At 39.1% G+C, this 23,221-nt stretch overlaps 1 protein-coding gene across 5 annotated transcripts in view; it reads right to left on the bottom strand.

Moving 5' to 3' along the window:
- LOC126485133 (poly(A) polymerase type 3-like) overlaps positions 1 to 23,221 on the bottom strand; it is a 186,432-nt gene that overhangs the window by 48,494 nt on the left and 114,717 nt on the right. For all 5 annotated transcript variants that reach the window (XM_050108777.1, XM_050108780.1, XM_050108779.1 and 2 more), the window contains 2 exons: positions 20,634 to 20,703; positions 6,834 to 6,885 (listed from right to left, as the gene is read on the bottom strand). In XM_050108777.1, the coding sequence (XP_049964734.1) occupies positions 6,834 to 6,885; positions 20,634 to 20,703 (122 nt within the window). The remainder of the gene's footprint in view (positions 1 to 6,833; positions 6,886 to 20,633; positions 20,704 to 23,221) is intronic.

Raw genomic sequence — 23,221 nt, 5'->3', positions numbered from 1 at the left:
GAAGGAAAAATAGTAGGTGAATATAGATTGGGGGTAAGAAATGAAAGAGAAAGCTGCTGGTAGAATTTTGTACGGAGCATAACTTAATCATAGCTAACACTTGGTTCAAGAATCATAAAAGAAGATTGTATACATGGAAGAATCCTGGAGATACTAGAAGGTATCAGATAGATTATACAGGGCTATTACAAATGATTGAAGCGATTTCATAAATTCACTGTAGCTCCATTCATTGACATATGGTCACTACACACTACAGATACGTAGAAAAACTCATAAAGTTTTGTTCGGCTGAAGCCGCACTTCAGGTTTCTGCCGCCAGAGTGCTCGAGAGCGCAGTGAGACAAAATGGCGACAGGAGCCGAGAAAGCGTATGTCGTGCTTGAAATGCACTCACATCAGTCAGTCATAACAGTGCAAGGACACTTCAGGACAAAGTTCAACAAAGATCCACCAACTGCTAACTCCATTCGGCAATGGTATGCGCAGTTTAAAGCTTCTGGATGCCTCTGTAAGGGGAAATCAACGGGTCGGCCTGCAGTGAGCGAAGAAATGGTTGAACGCGTGCGGGCAAGTTTCACGCATAGCTCGCGGAAGTCGACGAATAAAGCAAGCAAGGAGCTAAACATACCACAGCCGACGGTTTGGAAAATCTTACGGAAAAGGCTAAAACAGAAGCCTTGCCGTTTACAATTCCTACAAGCCCTGACACCCGATGACAAAGTCAAACGCTTTGAATTTTCGGCGCGGCTGGTGGTGGTTGTTGGGATGTTTAAGGGGGACTAAACAGCGAAGGTCATCAGTCCCCCACGGCGTGGTTGCAACAGCTCATGGAAGAGGATGCGTTCAGTGTGAAACTTGTTTTCAGTGATGAAGTAACATTTTTTCTTAATGGTGAAGGGAACAGACACAATGTGCGAATCTGGGCGGTAGAGAATCCTCACGCATTCGTGCAGCAAATTCGCAATTTACCAAAAGTTAATGTGTTTTGTGCAATCTCACGGTTTAAAGTTTATGGCCCGTTTTTCTTCTGCGAAACAAACGTTACAGGACACGTGTATCTGGACATGCTGGAAAATTGGCTCATGCCACAACTGGAGACCGACAGCGCCGACTTCATCTTTCAACAGGATGGTACTCCACCGCACTTCCATCATGATGTTCGGCAATTCTTAAACAGGAGATTGGAAAACCGATGGATCGGTTGTGGTGGAGATCATGATCAGCAATTCATGTCATGGCCTACACACTCTCCCGACTGAACCCCATGCAATTTCTTTCTGTGGGGTTATGTGAAAGATTCAGTGTTTAAACCTCCTCTACCAAGAAACGTGCCAGAACTGCGAGCTCGCATCAACGATGCTTTCGAACTCATTGATGGGGACATGCTGCGCTGAGTGTGGGAGGAACTTGATTATCAGCTTGATGTCTGCCAAATCACTAAAGGGGTACATATCGAACATTTGTGAATGCCTAAAAAAACTTTTTGAGTTTTTGTATGTGTGTGCAAAGCATTGTGAAAATATCTCAAACAATAAAGTTATTGTAGAGCTGTGAAATCGCTTCAATCATTTGTAATGACCCTGTATAATGGTAAGACAGAGATTTAGGAACCAGGTTTTAAATTGTAAGACATTTCCAGGGGCAGATGTGGACTCTGACCACAATCTATTGGTTATGAACTGCAGATTAAAACTGAAGAAACTGCAAAAAGGTGGGAATTTAAGGAGATGGGACCTAGATAAACTGACTAAACCAGAGGTTGTACAGAGTTTCAGGGAGAGCATAAAGGAACAGTTGACAGGAATGTGGGAAAGAAATACAGTAGAAGAAGAATGGGTAGCTCTGAGGGATGAAGTAGTGAAGGCAGCAGAGGGTCAAGTAGGTAAAAAGACGAGGGCTAGTAGAAATCCTTGGGTAACAGAAGAAATAATGAATTTAATTGATGAAAGGAGAAAATATAAAAATTCAGTAAATGAAGCAGGCAAAAAGGAATACAAACGCCTCAAAAATGAGATCGACAGGAAGTGTAAAATGGCTAAGCAGGGATGGCTAGAAGACAGATGTAAGGATGTAGAGGATTGTATCACTAGGGGTAAGATAAATACTGCCTACAGGAAAATTAAAGAGGCCTTTGGAGAAATAGAGCCACTTATATGAATATCAAGAGCTCAGATGGAAACCCATTTCTAAGCAAAGAAGGGAAAGCAGAAAGGTGGAAGGAGTATACAGAGGGTCTATACACGGGCGATGTACTTGAGGATAATATTACGGAAATGGAAGAGGATGTAGATGAAGATGAAATGGGAGATATGATACTGCGTGAAGAGTTTGACAGAGCACTGAAAGATCTGAGTCGAAACAAGGCCCGGGAGTAGACAACATTCCATTAGAACTACTGACGGCCTTGGGAGAGCCAGTCCTGACGAAACTCTACCATCTGGTGAGCAAGATGTATGAAACAGGCAAAATACCCTCAGACTTCAAGAAGAATATAATAATTCCAATCCCAAAGAAAGCAGGTGTTGACAGATGTGAAAATTACTGAACTATCGGTTTAGTAAGTCACAGCTGCAAAATATTAATGCGAATTCTTTAGAGACGAATCGAAAAACTGGTAGAAGCTGACCTCGGGGAAGATCAGTTTGGATTCCATAGAAATGTTGGAACACGTGAGGCAATACTGACCCTACGACTTATCTTGGAAAGTAGATTAAAGAAAGGCAAACCTACGTTTCTAGCATTTTTAGACTTAGAGAAAGCTTTCAACATTGTTGACTGGAAAACTCTTTCTCAAATTCTAAAGGTGGCAGGGGCCAAATACAGGGAGCGAAAGGCTATTTACAATTTGTACAGAAACCAGATAGCAGTTATAAGAGTCAAGGGGCATGAAAGGGAAGCACTGGTTGGGAAGGGAGCGAGACAGGGTTGTAGCCTCTCCCCGACGTTATTCAATCTGTATATCGAACAAGCAGTAAAGGAAACAGAAGAAAAATTCGGAGTAGGTGTTAAAATCCATGGAGAAGAAATAAAAACTTTTGAGGTTCGCCGATGACATTGTAATTCTGTTAGAGACAGCAAAGGACTTGGAAGAGCAGTTGAATGGAATGGATAGTGTCTTGAAAGGAGAATATAAGATGAACATCAACAAAAGCAAAACGAGGATAATTGAATGTAGTCGAATTAAATTGGGTTATGCTGCGGGAATTAGATTAGGAAATGAGACACTTAAAGTACTAAAGGAATTTTGCTATTTGGGGAGCAAAATAACTGATGATGGTCGAAGTAGAGAGGATATAAATTGTTTGGACAAGAAGAGAATAGAAGCTTTCGAAATGTGGTGCTACAGAAAAATGCTGAAGATTAGATGGGTAGATCACATAAATAATGAGGAGGTATTGAATAGAATTGAGGAGAAGAGGAATTTGTGGCACAACTTGACAAGAAGAAGGTACCGGTTGGTAGGACATGTTCTGAGTCATCAATGGATCACAAATTTAGCATTGGAGGGCACCGTGGAGGGTAAAAATTGTAGAGGGAGACCAAGAGATGAATACATTAAGCAGATTTAGAAGGATGTAGGTTGCAGTAAGTACTGGGAGATGAAGAAGCTTGCACAGGATAGAGTAGCATGGAGAACTGTATCAAACCAGTCTCAGGACTGAAGTTTGTTGCAATGTACGATGCAGCTGAGTGGTTGTGTGGTTGTGAAGTGAAAAATGCATTTTTCTGTTTCACCTGTCTTCTTAAGATAGTACTGATAGTGCCTGGACTGAAACTGGTATCACTGACTTACAGAATTTTCACGCAAAGGTGAAAAAACGTAATTCCAGCGAAAAACATTTAAATGGTTTCATTGAGTTTTCAATGCTAGGGAAAGTGGACATTATGTGCCAATTAGACAGTGGTTACCACTGTAATATAAAGGTATATAATGAAAATGTATAAAAAAAAATTGGTATATTCTGGGTAAGCTCATAGACTGTATTATATTTTGCGGCAAATTCGAGCTTGCCTTAAGGGGCCACGACGAAACAGAAGATTCCAAAAACCCAGGAATTTTTCAAGGATTAGTCAGTCTTATGGCAGAACTGGACTGCGTCTTGAAGCAGCACATTGAGAAATCAGAAAACCATGTTTTCTTAGGCCTATCGAAGACAATTCAAAATGAACTCCTGGAATCAATTTATGAGGTATGGCTCAATCTCATCAGGAGTGAACTGTCGAAGGCAAACTTTGTCGCAATAGAAGTTGATGAAACTACTGACTGTGCAAATTTGTCACAATTGGTCCTAATAATTTGCTATGAGCTACTGGGACAAATAAATGAAAGATTTATCTCCTTTGTAAGCCCAAAAAGTCACAGTGCAGACGATGTAACTGCGGCTGTTCCCTGCGAGCTAGAGAAAATGAATGTACATGGAACACCTGAAAACTGATAGCTCAGTGTTACGACGGTGCTCCTGTTATGAGTGGCCATAGAAGTGGAGTTCAAACTAGAATTAGAGAAATGTACAGGAATGCTCACTTTATTCACTGTTACGCCCAGCAGTTAAATATAATTGTTGAATGTTGTGTGACGGGCAATAAACAAGTGCGGATCTTCTTTAGCAACTTGGAAGGAATTTCCACCTTTTTTTCCGGGTCTTCTAGCAGTACAGCCATTCTTGAAGAAGTCAATAAGCATATTCCTACCTGTCCTCAGCCCATCAGATGGAATTTTAAATCACGGAGCGTAACCACTGTGTACAAATACCAAAAGGAAATTGAGTGCCAAGAAAGAATTATTGATGATGATGCCAGTGATTACAAGACAATAAACAAGGCCACGGGACTGAAGGGTTTCCTGCAAGACAAAGATTTCCTCTTCTGGATAATTTTTTTTAATACAGTCATGCCTCATTGTGACATTCTCTTTAATCAGCTGCAGCAGAGGAATACTGATGCAGTGAAAACTGTTGAATATGTATCGCACTTTGCAGATTATGTCCAGCAAATTAGGGCCTCACTTGAAACTGACGATCACCCGGAACAGGTAGAACCAACTGCAAAACGAGGATGTTTCACAGAATCAAGAATAGTGTGGGCACAAAACGTTTGCGACCTCATCACAACTCAGATCAGAGAACGATTCAGTTTCAATGATCACTTATCGATTGCACAGCTGTTTGATCCATTGTTGTTTGCAAAACATCAAACAATTTTTCCGGAAAAAGAACTTAAAATAGCTGTTAATTTGTTCAATTTACAGTCTTCAGATCTACGTCATGAGCTGCATATGTTGTACAGCCGAAAAGATTTTATGAAGGCGTCAGGTGCTTTGACCTTGTTGTTGAACTTTGTTATCGTAAACAATCTGGCTAAAGCTTTTCCTGAAAGTGTAAAACTTCTGCAAATAATAGTAACCTTCCCTATGACGACCGGAGAGGCAGAACACTGCTTCTCTACTTTAAAGCGAGTGAAAACATTCATGCGCAACACTATGAATGAGGACAGATTTTGTGCGCTTGCAATGTGTTCCCTAGAAAAACAATTACTGAATCGGCCAAATTTCAATGAGAAGGTCATAGACCATTTTGCTGCGCAGAAGGGGAGACGTGCGCAGAAGAGGAGACGAGCTGACTTCATCTATAAACAAATGAATTGAGGTAAGCAAAAGTGCATTCATAATTGATAAGAAGTCCTACTTAGCCTATTAAGCGAAGTGAGTAAAAAAGGGTAGTGTCATGTTTAGCCAGTCATAAACGTGATGACATTTTCCCAAACGAAGCACTTTTGGTACCAGTACAGTGCGTTGCGCTACAGTGTCACATTTTGTGTACTTAAGCACAACAAACCGTACTAAAAACGACGTATTTTGGAGAGATCTTTAGTGCGCTATTTCACATAAATGCATATTTTCATAATACACAATAAATACGAACTGTTCGCTTCTTAAACATGTGGATTAATATGGCAGTTGCGCGGATTGCTCATGCCACCCAATCACAGCACAAGACCTGTGACGTCACCAAAACATCACAGTATCGTCATGCGAACTCGTAAACTTCGAGCTTTGGAGATAAACCACAATAAATGCCTTAAGTTTAGAACTGAAAACACCAAAAATATTAAGCAGCCGCAAAGTTAACATTCATCGCATTAAAGATCTCTCCGAAACGCGTCTTTTCATATGATTTGCTGCAAAGTGTCAGAAAATGTAATGATCATGTATAAAAACACTAACCAAAGATTTCAACTCGAAGTTAGCTTCTAATGATATTTAATACCTGATTATAGAAGATGCAGTACGTAAAATTATGGGTAGAGAGTGATCTGCCCACCCCCACCCCCACCCCCTGAATTCTTAGTTGTTTATGTCAGACTAAGCTGTAGCGTAACCCGAGGTCTATGTTGACTCCGATCAACAAATGCCGCAGCCTTCCCCAGTATAGAAACCACGAGCCGCGCCTGGTTAAACCTTTTCAATTTCTAAAGATGTTCCAATTTTATTAGAATACCAGATGGATGACAATGTTCAATACGAGACCACACAGGTGTCACACTTTCCACCAAGTGTGTGACGAGCACCTTCCGATAGTCCTTGCAGCATTTGCATGTTGGCGGTGGTTTAGTCACTACATTTTTTCTGAATAGATCAACAGAGATACAATCAGATCTGACTATGCAATGCCACATATTTGATGTGTTGTGTACAAATAACACAGCATACAAGTCCACCTAACAAAATATGAATGAAAGGTTAACATAATCTATCTGTAACAACTACTGATTTATGCCAATCAATGCGTACAGTATGCTGACTATACAAATAAAGTGAATGGAGTATATACCTTCTTCTCTCTTTTGAGCAGGCTTGGTGACAGATACATATGTAATTGTTTCCTGGAAAGAGAAAGATAAAAGGCTTTAGTTTATAACATAAAAATTACAAATTCATAAATAACTGAAATTGATGTAGTAAGGACCTTTGTATGGAAGATTAATGAACAGTATGAAAGAATGAATTCCTCGACATTGCACAGAAACTATTACCGAAAGAAATAAGAACCCAGTAAGAGTTACATTAATGTCGTTTTATTTCTTTACCATCTTTTTACTTCAGAACATCAATCTTTGGCTGTACATTCCTAGTTCCTAGTCAGGCAATTATGAGTGAACTTTGTTACATTGCAATTAAATACTAATTCTTTCATTTACATTTGCGCTCTCTCTTGCTTTCTTGGATTTTCTTAATAAATCATCATGTTAAATCTACATAGGCTGAAAATTAATTTAGCGTGCTTACACTTAAAGATTATGACCAGTAGTGTCAATTTTAAATTTCTTTGTGAAAGAGGCAGGGGGCGCAATTTTCTTCTCCAATAAAAGAAGAATAAGCTAAGAAAATAAATCCAAATTTATACGGAAATGGCAAGGGCCAGAAAACAACCAAAGAACTAAAAAGTGATGGATTAAGAAAGAAATTACTAAAATAAGCAAAATGAAACATGTACAGGACAAACAGAGGACGAACATAAACTTAGGAACAAATGGTATTGTAGTTTTAAATTACGGTAGCAGTGTTGGGAAAGAACTGGAGCTCCAAGTGCTAATCAGAGGCTCTGAAGCTCAAGCCGTCATAGATACTGGAAGCTGGCTAAAGTTGGAGATAAGTTCAGCTGATATTTTCACAAAGGATGTAATGGTGTTCAGAAAGGATACAGTAAATACAGTTGGTTGTGAAGTGTTTACTGCTGTCAGAAGTAGTTTACCCCGTAGTGAAATTGAAGTAGATAGCTCCTGAGAGTTAGTATGGATAGAGATTATACCTGACAATCAGAATAAATTAATAACTGCTTCCCTTTACTGATCCTGCTTAGCAGATACAGTTGCTGAACAAAGAAAACTGGAGTCTCAGTTCAAATAGGTACAGAATTCACACACTTACAGTTGGTGGTGACTTTAATCTACCATCATCCTGATCATATAGGGACCATCATGATCGATACAGGGATTAGTGACAACAAGGTTGTAGTATAAAGATGGAATATCATTCACACACTTATAGTTAGTGATCACTTCAATCTACCCTTTATACACTGGAGGAAATACATGCATAAAGTCGGTGGTTGGCATACAACATTATCCAAAACCGTATTGAACAGTTTCTCCAAAAATTATTTTGAACAATTAGTTTAGGAGCCCACTCAAAGTGTAAGTGGTTGTGGAAACATACTTAATCTTTTAGCAATAAATCATCTAGAGCAAATAGGGACCATCATAATGGATACAGGGATTAGTGGCCACAAGATCATTGTATAAAGACTGAATACCATACCATCCCAACCCACAAAAAGTAAAAGCAAAATATATCTATTCAAAAAAGCAAATAGTGATTTGCTTGGCACTTTTCTAAGAGAAATTCTCCACTTCTCCCAATCTGACTATGTAAGCATAGACAAGATGTGATTTCAATTCAAAGGAACAGTTTTGATGGCAATTGAGAAATATATATCAAATAAATTAATAAGAGGTGGTACTGATCCCCCATGTTACACAAAACAGTTCAAAGCACTGTTGCAGAAGCAACGATAAAAGCACCCCAAATTTTAAAAACTGCAAAATCTCCAAGATTGGTGATGTTTTACTCATGCATGAAACTTAGTGCAGACTTCAATGCAAGACATTTTCAATAGTTTCCACAATGAATCTCTGTCTCAAAATCTCGTAGAAAATCCAGAGAAGTGCCAGTCATACATAAAGCACACAAACGGCAAGACCCAATCGATACCTTCACTGTGTGATATCAATGGCAATCTTATTGATAACAGTACCACTAAAGTAGTAGTACTAAACATGGTTTTCCAAAATTCCTTCACCGAAGAAGACAGAGTAAATATTCCTGAATTTGAATCATGAACAACCACCAGCATTAGCAACATGAATCCTTTGTGTAGTGAAGCACATTAAATCTGCTTAATAAAGGTAAGGCGTCCGGTCCAGATTGTATACCAGTCAGATTCCTTTCAGAGTACATTGATGCAATAGTCCGTACTTAGCAATCATATACAACTGCTCGCTCGACCAAAAATCCGTACCGAAAGACTCAAAAGTTACATAGGTAACATCAATATTCACGAAAGAGAAAATAGGACTCATACAGAGGCATATAGACAGTTGTTTGCCTCACTCTACACAGACATCACAAAAGACGTCAACAGTATCATGTACACTTGGCATAAAGGGGCAGCAGATATACAGTGTCAAGAGTGTGCTGAGAATACCAAATTTCAGTCATTATCTCTCACCATGCACAACATAGTGGCCGACGAACCTTCACTTAGCTACAAGTTGTGAGTGGCTAAAAAACAAGCTACACCACATAAAATAATTAATGTGGGACACACAACAAACATATCCATTATGACAGTGTTGCAAAATTTGGCATTAATGGGTTATGGCAGCTGATGACCAGTGTGAGTGGCTCTGCTAACAGCACGGCATCGCCTACAGCACCTCTCCTGGGCTTATGGCCATCAGGAGGGGAATGCGGAAAGAAACAAGAATCTGGTGTGAAGACTGAAACCTTGCGTGTGGATCCTTGCTTCAAGATATACCACACTCACAAGGAACCTCTTGAGTATGAGGTCGTAAAAGGCGAATGATGTTTATGGCACATATCATCTGCCATGAAACCACAATACTGGCTGCTAATACCAATAGGGCGTGGGACTGGAGGTATCCAGTGGTAAGCACACCATAAGGTTATGGAGTGTAGTTTAATTGCTTAGTCGATAAGTAACTCACAACAGTACTAATGGTGCTGATACAAAACAGAGCAATGTTAACAATAAACAAAGCAAACATTGCCTCATAAGTAGAACACCACTTGCCAAAGTTGACATTTTGTCAAAAAGGAACCCAAGGAATTTTGTAGAGTGAGAAAGAAGTGGCACATGAAATATTGGCGTTTCTGCAAGATGAGTCAGTGTAATGTGCGGTGTCACATATGCTTGACTGTGCGGACAATGTACATGAGTAGTACACTGATGACGATACATGCTTAACAAGTGCAAGTGATAGTGAAACCTGTGTTGAGCCATGTGGTTCATCATCCTTGTCAGGCAGGAAGCCACAAATCCCATCTCCAACGAAACATAGTAAGGAACAATCACTGACCAAAGAGTGGATACTCAATATAATTATGTGCATGGAAAATCATCCACAGCACAGTAAAAAAAATCAATAGTTATGAACATATTTCTAATAAATTTGCAGCATTATGACCATGTAGTGCATAAGAAAAACAAGAATATTCAAGGGAGGACAAGGTGCACTTGTTAAAAAATTAGTGCTTGCACGTATCAAGGATGCTCGATGCAAGTTATAGGACGTGCATCATAGTGACCTACCACGTTATGCACATCAAAATTGTGTGTGACACATTACAGTGATTTCAATGAAAGTAGTGGATATAACTTCAAACACTGCTACAGAACTTGAAGATGTAATATAATGCAATTTAAAGCAAACCATCAACTTGATGGTGCACAGCAAACGGCGGAATTGGCCTGAAAATTTGTAGATGAGATAAACTTATCCCATTGTTCAGTAAGGAATTTGTGTTCAACTTTGACCAAACAGAATTTGAAGAGGAAATGAATATAAAAGGAGCCCTGGAAATTAGAGGTACCAAGAGAGTTGTATCGAGATCAACTAACATCAAGGTCTTAATGCATTAGTATATGATTAAGTGGACTGTCAATCTGGATGTTAGTGTGGCTGGAAAGTTATTTATTGTGCTACGAGAAGTTGAAGGTGCTCTGCTCCCTATGATTTTTTCTCATGTGCGTGATCTTGCAAGGACAGCAGGTGATGTTTACGTCACAGCAACATAGAGCAAGAAAATGGGCATAAGAGAACTACAACTATGGTATGACCTCCACAGTACTGGTCTGCGCATACAAATCACTCCTTAGAGCAAGCCATCTCTCCTGAAACAGGTGAACAAATTCAGCCTCTGGATTTCTGCAGCTATGCCTTAAAGGATAGCCAGTTTCACGGTAAGTTCAACAGACTGTTTCACATTCAGTTTCATGCCATCGCATTCCATTAGTTCTCATCACCCCGTTACCCCAATATAATGCTATACATAATCCTTAAGAGTGGATAAATACGAGGGCAGTTCAATAAGTAATGCAACACATTTTTTTTCTCGGCCAATTTTGGTTGGAAAAACCGGAAATTTCTTGTGGAATATTTTCAAACATTCCCGCTTCGTCTCGTATAGTTTCATTTACTTCCGACAGGTGGCAGCGCTGTACGAAGCTGTTAAAATGGCGTCTGTAACGGATGTGCGTTGCAAACAACGGGCAGTGATCGAGTTTCTTTTGGCGGAAAACCAGGGCATCTCAGATATTCATAGGCGCTTGCAGAATGTCTACGGTGATCTGGCAGTGGACAAAAGCACGGTGAGTCGTTGGGCAAAGCATGTGTCATCATCGCCGCAAGGTCAAGCAAGACTGTCTGATCTCCCGCGTGCGGGCCGGCTGTGCACAGCTGTGACTCCTGCAATGGCGGAGCGTGCGAACACACTCGTTCGAGATGATTGACGGATCACCATCAAACAACTCAGTGCTCAACTTGACATCTCTGTTGGTAGTGCTGTCACAATTGTTCACCAGTTGGGATATTCAAGGGTTTGTGTCTAACCGAACACCATAAAGAGCAAAGGAGAACCATCTGTGCGGAATTGCTTGCTCGTCATGTGGCTGAGGGTGACAATTTCTTGTCAAAGATTGTTACAGGCGATGAAATATGGGTTCATCACTTCGAACCTGAAACAAAACGGCAATCAATGGAGTGGCACCACACCCACTCCCCTACCAAGAAAAAGCCATATCCTCAGCCGGTAAAGTCATGGTTACAGTCTTCTGGGACGCTGAACGGGTTATTCTGTTCGATGTCCTTCCCCATGGTCAAACGATCAACTCTGAAGTGTATTGTGCTACTCTTCAGAAATTGAAGAAACGACTTCAGCATGTTCGTAGGCAAAAAAATCTGAACGAACTTCTCCTTCTTCATGACAACGCAAGACCTCACACAAGTCTTTGCACCCGAGAGGAGCTCACAAAACTTCAGTGGACTGTTCTTCCTCATGCACCCTACAGCCCCGATCTAGCACCGTCGGATTTCCATATGTTTGGCCCAATGAAGGACGCAATCCGTGGGAGGCACTATGCGGATGATGAAGAAGTTATTGATGCAGTACGACGTTGGCTCCGACATCGACCAGTGGAATGGTACCGTGCAGGCATACAGGCCCTCATTTCAAGGTGGCGTAAGGCCGTAGCACTGAATGGAGATTACGTTGAAAAATAGTGTTGTGTACCTAAAAGATTGGGGAATAACCTGGTGTATTTCAATGCTGAATAAAACAACCCCTGTTTCAGAAAAAAATGTGTTGCATTACTTATTGAACTGCCCTCGTAGCTGAATGTTCTGCTATGTTTGTAACTCCCAAGGAATTTGCCCCCGATCTTGATGGTGCAAGCTTTTGTGATCACTGTGGCATGTCATTTTTCACTCTGTGTTCATGGTGCAACTTAATGGTTTGTTTTGAACATTTCTTAAATGTTGACGCTGTCAACTTTGTGAAGTGTAAACATAAATCCCATAGAATATTGATTTCTGTAACTCCCAGACACTTTCTGTCACCCTCCTTATGCACATGGTGAGTCATTAGCAGCTAATGTGTTTCCTCTCATGACTGTTAACACCACAATTTCAAATGAGCCTTACTAAAGATTGAACTTGTGATGTAGCAACCAAGCTGTTACTTGTCAGAAGAATTTTTAGTAAGTTTCTCCTGTGTTTATAACATCGAAAGCAATTTTAACATTTTCTGCATCATGTACATTAACTGTGCATTAAAGATCACTTCTAAATTAAGTTTTTGGTTTTCGTGTGACACTCCTTTAGTACAATTCTTACAACTAGTCTATTTCTTGGACAAAACTGGTTTATGATTTTAGGAGTAGAAAATACATTCAAGTATGTCTCATAGTAAAAATTTTATTGCACAGAGAGTCTGAATGACTACACTGTAGAAATGTTTCTATTTAGAAGAGTGTTCTCACATTACTCTACCATCTTCTGATGCCACAGAGGAATCTTCAGCCAACAATAATTCCTGTTGGCTCACATTTCTTCAAGGATCACTGAAGCAAATGTTGTTGCTAAAGGGAATCCTGGGGTGCGAGATAGATGTGTGTCTCATAAGAAGACACAAGAGAAATTGGGACACACTATTCTATTAACTCGTGCAACTTCACAAAAATACATAAAATGGATAGAGCAGCATATGGGACATTAAGTCTTGTGGTGCACACAAATAATCAAAAAATTCAAAATGACTCATCTTTTAATGCAAAATCTATGTGAGTAACTTCCAAAATTTTTGAACATTGATCTTCATCACAGGATTCAATGTCTCATACACACTGAAGAGCCAAAGAAACTGGTACACCTGCCTAATATCGTGTAGGGCCCCTGCGAGCACGCAGAAGTGTCGCAACAAAACATGGCATGGACTTGACTTATGTCTGAAGTAGTGCTGAAGGGAACTGACACCATGAATCCTGCAGGGCTGTCCATAAATCCGTTAAAGTATGGGGGAAGGAGGGGGTGGAGATCTCATCTGAACAGCACGTTGAAAGGCATCCCAGGTGTGCTCAATAATGTTCATGTCTGGGGAGTTTCGTGGCCAACGGAAGTGGTCAGAGGAGTGTTCCTGGAGCCACTGTAGCAATTCTGGACATGTGGAGTGCTGCATTGTCCCGCTGGAATTGCCTGAGTCCACTGGAATGTACAATGGACATGAATGGAAACAGTTGATCAGACAGGATGGTTACATGTGTGTCACCTGTCAGAGTCGTATCTAGACGTATCAGGGGTCCTATGTCACCCCAACTGCACACCATTACAGAGCCTCCACCAGCTTGAACAGTCCCCTGCTGACATGCAAGGTCCATGGATTCATGAAGTTGTCTCCATACCCATACATATCCATCTGCTCGTCCGACCAGGCAACATGTTTCCAGTCATCAACAGTCAGTGTTGACGGGCCCAGGCGAGGTGTAAAGCTTTGTGTCATGCAGCCATCTAGGGCATATGAGTGGGCCTTTGGCTCCGAAAGCCAATATCAATGATGTTTCATTGAATGGTTCGTACACTAACACTTCCTGATGGCCCAGCATTGAAATCTGTAGCAATATGCGGAAGGGTTGCGCTTCTCTCACTGTTGGTCCTGTTATTGCAAGATCTTTTTCCGGCCTCAGCGATGTCGGAGATTTGATGTTTTACCAGATTCTCGACATTCACAATACATTTGTGAAATGGTCGTACAGGAAAATCCCCACTTCATCACTACCTTGAAGATGCTCTGTCCCATTGTTTGTGCGCTGATTTTAACTCTATGTTCAAACTGACTCAGATCTTGATAAGCTGCCATTGTAGCAGCAGTAATCGACCTAACAACTGCGTCAGACACTTGTCTTGTATAGGCGTTGCCGACCACAGCACTGTATTCTGCCTCAGCACTGTATTCTGCCTGTTTACGTATCTCTGAATTTGAATACGCATGCCTATGCCAGTTTCTTTGGCGCTTCGGTGTACTTCCCTGTGAAGTGGTACCCAAATTCACTTACACTCCCTCCATTTAATGTATTTTTGCACAAATATTTGTATGTGGTTTGTAAGGAAACAATGACGGGCTCTTTCTTCATCATACACACAGGGGCCACCATTTGAGTGAAAGAATTCTTAAATCTTTAGGGTTCTGATACAGAAAATGCAATGATGAAACACACATTCTGATAGAAAGGTCTGATATTGTAGCAACTAGATCAACTTTTCGGAGAAAAATCCAGAAGATCAGAAAATTAAATAATTCTTGCCCTATTTATCTCTATGATGCCTGGCTCAATCAAAAGAATGCCACAAAGCACATATTGCAGGATTCAAAGGGTAACGGTGGTTTGAAAGTACTGACTGGCAAAGGAAACAGACATATTTACTGCCATGCAGTATCATCTGAATATGGCTTCATAAAAAGTTCAAAGGCAATATTTATATCCTACGAATCCAGTGATTATCACGAAATGATGAACAGTAATTTATTTAAACAGCAATTTTTAGATTTATTACACAGTTTAACCTAGGGTTGTTTCATAGTTATGGTTAATAACTGATATCATTCAAGAAATTAGGAGAAAGTTTCTAATGCAGATACTAAAGGAAAGGTCCCCAGCAGAGGGATCCATTTTTTTTTTTTCCAGTAATCTATATGGTAATGTAGGTTAAGCTCCCAGGTATTATACCATATAACAATTCACTCTGGTGGGCCCTCATTTGCAAGTAATTGACAAAAATTTTTTTGGGAATTTTGCGTTATGCTCTACACCTTTGAATATGTAACCAATTACGAAATGCTTGCATAGTGTAATGGTTATAGTACTGGCCTCATATGCAAGAGTTTGTAGATTTGAATCTCATTGGCTACTTTGAAACTTTTTATTTTTAAACTTTATCGAAATAATCTTTATTATTATTTATATTCAATTAATTGTTTAAATCGATTTTTTTTTAAATTTCTATTCCCCTGTCAAAGCACTTTATTCGTGGTATTAAGTTTTTTCAAATGCTGTCTTTTTAATCCCTATCATTCTTTTTCCACTTTGAATCTTTATGCATGCGATTTTAATGAATGCCGTGTATTAACATAAATTTAATTTCTTCTGTTCCATCATCCTATAATTTCATCCATTTTATTGCATTTATTATTTATATTCCTCATTCTGCTTGAATTTCGCTTTACTTGCAATCCTTTCCCTGGTTTAAATCTTCATCTGTGTTATTTTGTCTATTATGCAGTAAGAACTTATGATTTAAATGTTTGTATAATGATTACCATACAGGAAAATGTACACCTTGTACGAAAATCGCATTTTTGGCACCACTGCACATAAAATAGATTTTTTGTTTTTCATTTTTTTAACTGATACATTGGTATTTTCATACGTTTAAATATTATGACAGATAAATAAAAAATTAAATAATTAAAGTCACGCGCACAAAGCTTCCAACTGGAAAAAAATATAAAAATTAAAAATAACAGCAACTGAAAAACTTAACATGGTGATTGAAATGATGTGACGAAGAAATACAAATACAAAATTACATTTAAACCAATGAATTGAATAAAATAATGTTCAAAATCATTTTGATAAAGATTTAATAATAAAAAATTTCGAAACACCTGAACAGATTCGAACCCATAAGCTCTTGCACATGAAGCTAGTGCTATAACCATTACGCTATGCAAGCATTTTGTAAGTTGTAATTTATTTAAAGTTTCAAAGTATCACATCAAATACTTAATTTTTTTTCATCAATCACTAACAAATGAGGGCCCACCACAGAGGATGGTTGCAGGTTGTAAGGCCTTGGACCTTAAGCTACGTGACCACATACATGGTTTCAATAAGTTGATCCCACTACTGGGAACCTATTCTTGCAATTAGGAAGAAATTGCACAGTACCTGGAAAAGAAAACTATATTGATTTCGACCTGCTATATGAAAGCAGAGATGTTGGAGGAAACTGGGCATCACAAGTGCTTTTACAAGGAATTTGAACTTGATAGATTAGCAATGGAAATGGATCATGAGCTTGTGGGCTGCCCAATACCATTACCAATACAACATGACAGAAAATGTTTGGCCCCTAGTGAAAAGAAAGGTCCCATCTAGAAATTGCACACTCAAAATTAAAGACGTTACTTGAGGAAGCCATTGATGTGTCATGGTAGAAAACTGCATTAAATGTGTGTACGTGTTGCACAGGGGGGTGGGGGGAAATGATGGAAAGCATCAGAAAAAAGTTGATTGAGCGTATTTTTCATTGCTTCAAATGAGTCCTGGGATAGTGCGACTTCAGAACAGGACAGTTAAACAACAATAAATTGCATGAAATGTTAATAAAATTCCTTCACCTCGCCAAAGCTGCCAATGCCATTCCCTCTCTCCGATAATTTTCTTGTCATCTCCCCACCCCTTCAAATTTGTCAATACAGGAGAGAACAGCCACTAAGTGTACACTGCCTGTGGTGCATACTTGTTGGTATCACACGCGGGGAGCAGAAGATGTGTGTTTTTATCTTTGTACTGAAGTTTAAATATACAAGCAATGCTAAGGAATCCTTAAAGTCACTTAATCAAAATCTAAATAGCTTTGTAGCTTAATAGATGAGTATTAATAATGTATTTTGTTGTAACATACTTTCTACATCATATGAAAAAACATTGTTATGGAGAAGCTGCTGTTTCATTATAATATTTTCGTAAGTTTAGTTTTTTCAGCCATAATAAATTGTTTAAAATATGGCATAGTCCAATTCTGGGTGTAAAATTGTTATTGCGGTGTGCAATCTACTGACTTCGGGTATAACATCATACAAGTGCCAAGCAACATTGTCTGATGGCATAGTTATCTGGATTTGGTCTGACACCTGAAGGCCAAAGGCTTCTGACTTGTGACAGTTGAGGTTATGACAAGGCCAACAATGGAGGAAGCATATATGAAATATAAAGATATTACCTTTACACTTGCCCCCTCAAGCCACCACTTTTTCCTTACTCTAGTCAAACCTTAGTCTCCATTTACAATTTTTACACCCCAACCCGACCATTTACCTCCATTAGCATGTCAACTATTCTTTGATGCCTCAGGATGTGTTCTGTTAACTGATCCCTTCTCTTAGTCAAGTTGTACAAAAAAAAAAAAGTTTTTTCTTCCCAATCTATCCACAACGGATAATGTTACAGACAAATATTTTCAGAAAGCACCTAATAATTAAATTTCTATTACTATATATTTAAAAACGTATCTGTTTCGTATACAATTTTCTTGCTAATGTAAGTCTGCAACTTATATCCTCTCTACTTGAGGCGTCACAGTTAGTTTGCCACCTAAATAGCAAAGCTCATCTACTATCTTTAGTCTCCTTTCCCAATCTAATTCCTCATCATCACCTGACATTATTCAGCTACACTCTATTACCCGTGTTTTACTTTTGCAGATATTCATCATAAAACCTAGGTCCAGGGCACTAATCATTCTATTGAACTGCAGTCTCTGTCAGAATTACAATATCACATATAAACCTTAACCCTAGAGCGGGCAAGCCTCTGCATGAAGTTTGCCAACCACAAATAACACTGTCTTGTACTTATCCATTATTGCTTTAAAATTGTGAGCCCATACCTTTTCCTTCATTATTGCTTCAGCTAACACACTGCTAAGTTGTGCTGTTATATGTACAAGTGAGCAGCCGTAATATACAATAAACAGCAACCTAGGCGAGAAAAAAATGTACAATCGATGCAAGAAAAAGGACCCTGATTCCAAGCTAGTGGCACAATGCCACAATGAGGCAGCTGTCTACTAGACAATTAGCAATTGAATAAGTGGTTGGCTATGATCTAATGCAACTGCACTGTTTACTATGTCGAGTGTATTACCGTATTTAATCGAATCTAAGCCGCACTTTTTTTCCTGTTTTTATAATCCAAAAAACCGCCTGCGGCTTAGAATCGAGTGCAGAGTAAACGGAAGTTCTGTAAAATGTTGGTAGGTGCCGCCACAAACTACTGCCGTCGAATATATGTAGTGCTACACAGGCATGTTTTGCAGGCACAAAGATAAATACTGGTGTCAAAACCTCTGCATCAGTAAATAAATTAAAAAAAGGTGGAAGACAAGCTTTTTTTTCTCCGCCCCGAGCTTCGACCACTGCATTTCCTACATTATCCAACGAAGTAAATACAAATTCCATATTGTTCATCTTCGAATGTAGCAGCATATCAATGAACTACGAAAATCCGACTGGCAAGACTGTTTGGGTTGTTTGTCAATATGGCCAACTCTATGATCTGAATTTTTTCCTTCCTGTGAGAAGAGATGGTTACTAATAGGGACTCTTATGAATTGTGAATCACATGCAGTATTCTCTTCACCATAAGAATAACGCGAATATAAACATTTTGCTATGTATTCTTTCGTGTTTGCTGCTATTTCATTTAAATCTTGTCTGCCTAACAAACTACGGAACTAGAGTGAGACAACAGCAAACCGCGTAAGGATATACATATAATGTCATGTTTATATTCGTATTATTCTTATGCCTAATAGTGATACAGTCAGAAATGAAGCACGGCAACTGACTAAATTTTTAAATCTAAGATGACTCTAATTTCTGTGCAGAATATAATGTACTAAAGAGGCGTCTGCAAATATTTTCAAACGGAGAAAAATTTTCGCTAAACTCTCGTTCAGATCATCATCTATCATCCGCAGTCTATTATTTGGTTCCTGTTGATCATTATCAAAGAAAGCAGCAGTGTAAGTAACAACAAATAGTGGTCTCTTGCCATTGTTTCGCTAATGAGACGATTCCTTTTTTTTTAGTCGGCGACAGGCCGTAAACACCCAGTATCAGAATGCGACAAACAATGCATGACACAGTACAGTAATGCATTTTCAGCTTAGAGTAATGTAAACACCTGTAACAAAGAGAACCACACTTATCAGATCAAAGAAAAATAAGCAATCAATTGAAACCAGACAATGCACGTGAAAAAGGAACGGTACCCTTATACATACAGACGGAGCGCCTGACGCATAGCAATGGCAACCTGGTATAGCTTAACTGCTAAGCTTACGTCTCGAACTAAACTACTGTGGCAGTATCGTCATTCATTCGACCTAAATTGTGTCTCATATTACAATGGACCAACTCTGTTTCGATTTGGAGGTGCGGCCTACAACTTTTCTCTCCCCTTGAGTTTCGAGTCTCAAATTTCAGGTGCGGCTTAGATTCGGGGAAAAATTTTTTCCTTGATTTCGAGTCTCATTTTTCAGGTGCGGCTTAGATTTGAGTATAGCTTAGATTCAAGTAAATACGGTATTCCTGTGGGCTAACACTTTTATGCAGCATCAGAGTGATACAACTGAAGTTTATTTCATCACAGTTTAATTAAACTAAGATTAAACTGTGATTTTGTTCATACATGTATACTTTGGTAACAAAGACAGCTATTCTTTATCTGTGTACAAAGTACACCACATGCCCGCTTATGTTATAAAAAGCAGCACACCTGCAGGAGGGTTAAAGAAAGTCGCCCCCTCCCTCCCCCTCCTCCTCTCTTCAACCTGAACTTGTCACAGCTAAACTCAGCATAGAAATTTCTAAGCAGTTAAGCACATAGAACACGTTTCCTTTTACATGTACATTCCATCTGCTTATAATGAATTCCAATAATTGTAGAACATATTTGTATTTTTTTTTAAATCTTATGTGACTTAAAATATATTTGTACAATACTCTGTAATATGTCATTATTATGCTCCAATACTTCCCCGTGTAACTGAAATTTCTTTTCTGCAGTGAAGTTCTGATCTTCCTTTCCATACATTTCCCCACTTCCCATCACCCATTATTTACACTTCTTTGGCTGCAATCCCACAGGATAAGGAAACTATTAAGTTTTATTTCCATAATACGAGGTTGTACTGTACAAATAACCCCTTACCTTTTTACATGGCGTGCTTCTATTTTCATCCCATCCTTCAACATCTTTATCTGTGCTGCTTGTCTGTGAACTGAAATTAGATCCCAAATGCACATCAAAACACAAAATCAAAATATGGGCACAAAATATTTTAACACTGAAACATTACAATTTGAGGTGCAATACAACTTACACAAGGTCTGATATGTCTATTCCCAACACAAGCCAGTAAATGGTAATGAAGATTACAAGAAACGTCTGCAAACAAATTAAGTATAAAAACTACATAAAAATTATTACACTGTGATTACACATTTTTATCAAGACTTAATGCTTTAGTTGCCATTAAAAATTTAACTAAAGTGCATGAATTACTACACATACACTGTTACTAAATGTGAATGTTGCTACCATAAAACAAATGATTTGAGATTATGGGATGAAGCTTGCTTCTGTTGCCACAAAGCTTGTCAAACAGTATTACTAAAGTGAATCAAAGTCTTTGCCCGTATTATTTTTTACCCAAACTATGGCTGTAAATATGAAATCACCATATCCCTTCCCAGCAATGGACCTTTCTTGGACTGGCCTGGCCTTATCTACCACTAGCTCAACAGTGTGGCACTGTTGTCATCTGCTGAAGCTCGCACCCACGTATACGAACAATGAAATGCGATTCATTTTCTATGGAGCAAGGGATGAATGTCCATCAAAATAAACGGGAAATGCAACCCATGTTTGGGGAAAAGTACCTCGCTTTGAGAAACGTGAGGTGCTGGTATTGAGAGTGTGCAAAATGCCATGAAGAATTGCATGAAAATAAGCATTCGCTGAGGCCACATTCATCGTTCATTGATGGCAACATTTTCCATGTGGATGCAATGGTGAAAGCAGATCAGTGTGTCCACCTCAAGGCATTTCCCAGGAGCTTGGCATTTCATAAGGGAGTGTTTATGACATAGTTCACATGTGCTTCAGGTACTGGAAGGTTTCATATTGGTCGGTGCCTAAGCAGTTGGATGACACGATGAAAGGCAAGTGAACAATTGCTTCACTAATCAGCTGTGGCCAGAGACAGTGTTCATGTATTTATAGTTTACCAATATTCTTAAATACAAGGAACTCATATACAAAGCAAGCACTCTTTTCGGATTTTTGTTCTTCTGCTTCATGTTGAGCAACAGAACAGTATGTTTTAAATAACTGGGCGAACTGTTGAGCTGGGTGTACTGCTGGAATAACTGAATCTGCACTTGCTTGATGATGTTGATGAAACCAATCATGAGGGCACGGGATGATATCACTTAAATTAATGATCGATGACAGTAAAATAACATCAAATATTAATTTTTCTGCAATGCACCAATGAACACCATTCAGTTCTCATAGTTATAGGCCAACCACCACCCATATATCTCATCTACTGCCCCTTCCCCCCATCCAGCTGAAAGCAATGACTGTGCCATGTCAAATTTTCCTGTTTTCTTACGCTATCTGTAGCATGTCTTTCCCTGCATGTAACATGACCTGTTTGTTCATCTGGGTTTCATATACCTGCAAATGTTTTCAGTATCTCTGCAAGGATTTGTAGTGCCCATTTTCTGGCATCCTTGTTGCAATACAAGCATTTGAAGTCTTATAGAATTCTAAGAACTCCACAATGACAGTCACCATTGTGATGCACATACACATGACCTTTTTGTGGTGACGTCCAAAGCACAACTGAAGAGCACTACAGACAGTCCGGTGTGGTCAGGTAGTGCAACCACCTGATAAGGACCCGACAATAAACCTGTCAGCTGACACAGCAACACACGGCCCGAAAACATCTCACCAAGTCCGTCCAACCAACTGTCCAAAACAGATCATCTGTAGGCCACTTAAGGTACATAAAATTAAACTTGTATCTGTAGTTACCTGTATGTACACCTTATTTTGGTTAATAAAAAATAGTAGCATACAAATTCTCATTTGCCCTTGTATAATCCCAGACAATCATCCTTAAATACCAAGATTCTCAACTTCACTATCATTGCTATTGTACAACCTGCCATCTGCAGCATGTGAACTACTAATTCCAGCACCACTACTGGCAAATCATCTATCAAAGGCAGAGTGATATATGGAACTATTCAGTAACTAAAATGTATGTGCTGCATGGCTTCTTGTCCTAGAATGATGACCATAAATCTGGCCAAATGCATGAATATATATAAAAGAATTTTGACAAATGTTTCTGTTTCTTGATGTGTCCAACACGATTTCTGTTTCATTCTAGAATGAAGCACAGAACATCAAAGCCACATTAAATCAGACAATTTTGAAAAATTTGTTGTTGGTGTACACGGCCTCATAAAGAAACATATGATTATGTTTGATGAAACAAAAATCTTATGCCTTGCACCTACCTACTGCAATTCTGTCATCAAAGTAGCCATTCTGATCTGAATGTGCAACAATAACTTTCACTGGGATAGCAGTTGTAGTCTTAGGGCCCTACTGCACTAGGACATCATGGCACATCTGCTAGCAGATCTCCGGTCCACCAGCTTTAGATACCAGGGAAATTCTTTCAATTTAAGCTCAGTATCAAAATACACACAGAAGAA

Source organism: Schistocerca serialis, chromosome 6 (assembly GCF_023864345.2).
Source record: "Schistocerca serialis cubense isolate TAMUIC-IGC-003099 chromosome 6, iqSchSeri2.2, whole genome shotgun sequence".
NCBI lineage: Eukaryota > Metazoa > Arthropoda > Insecta > Orthoptera > Acrididae > Schistocerca > Schistocerca serialis.
This window is presented reverse-complemented; position numbering and strand designations above follow the sequence as displayed.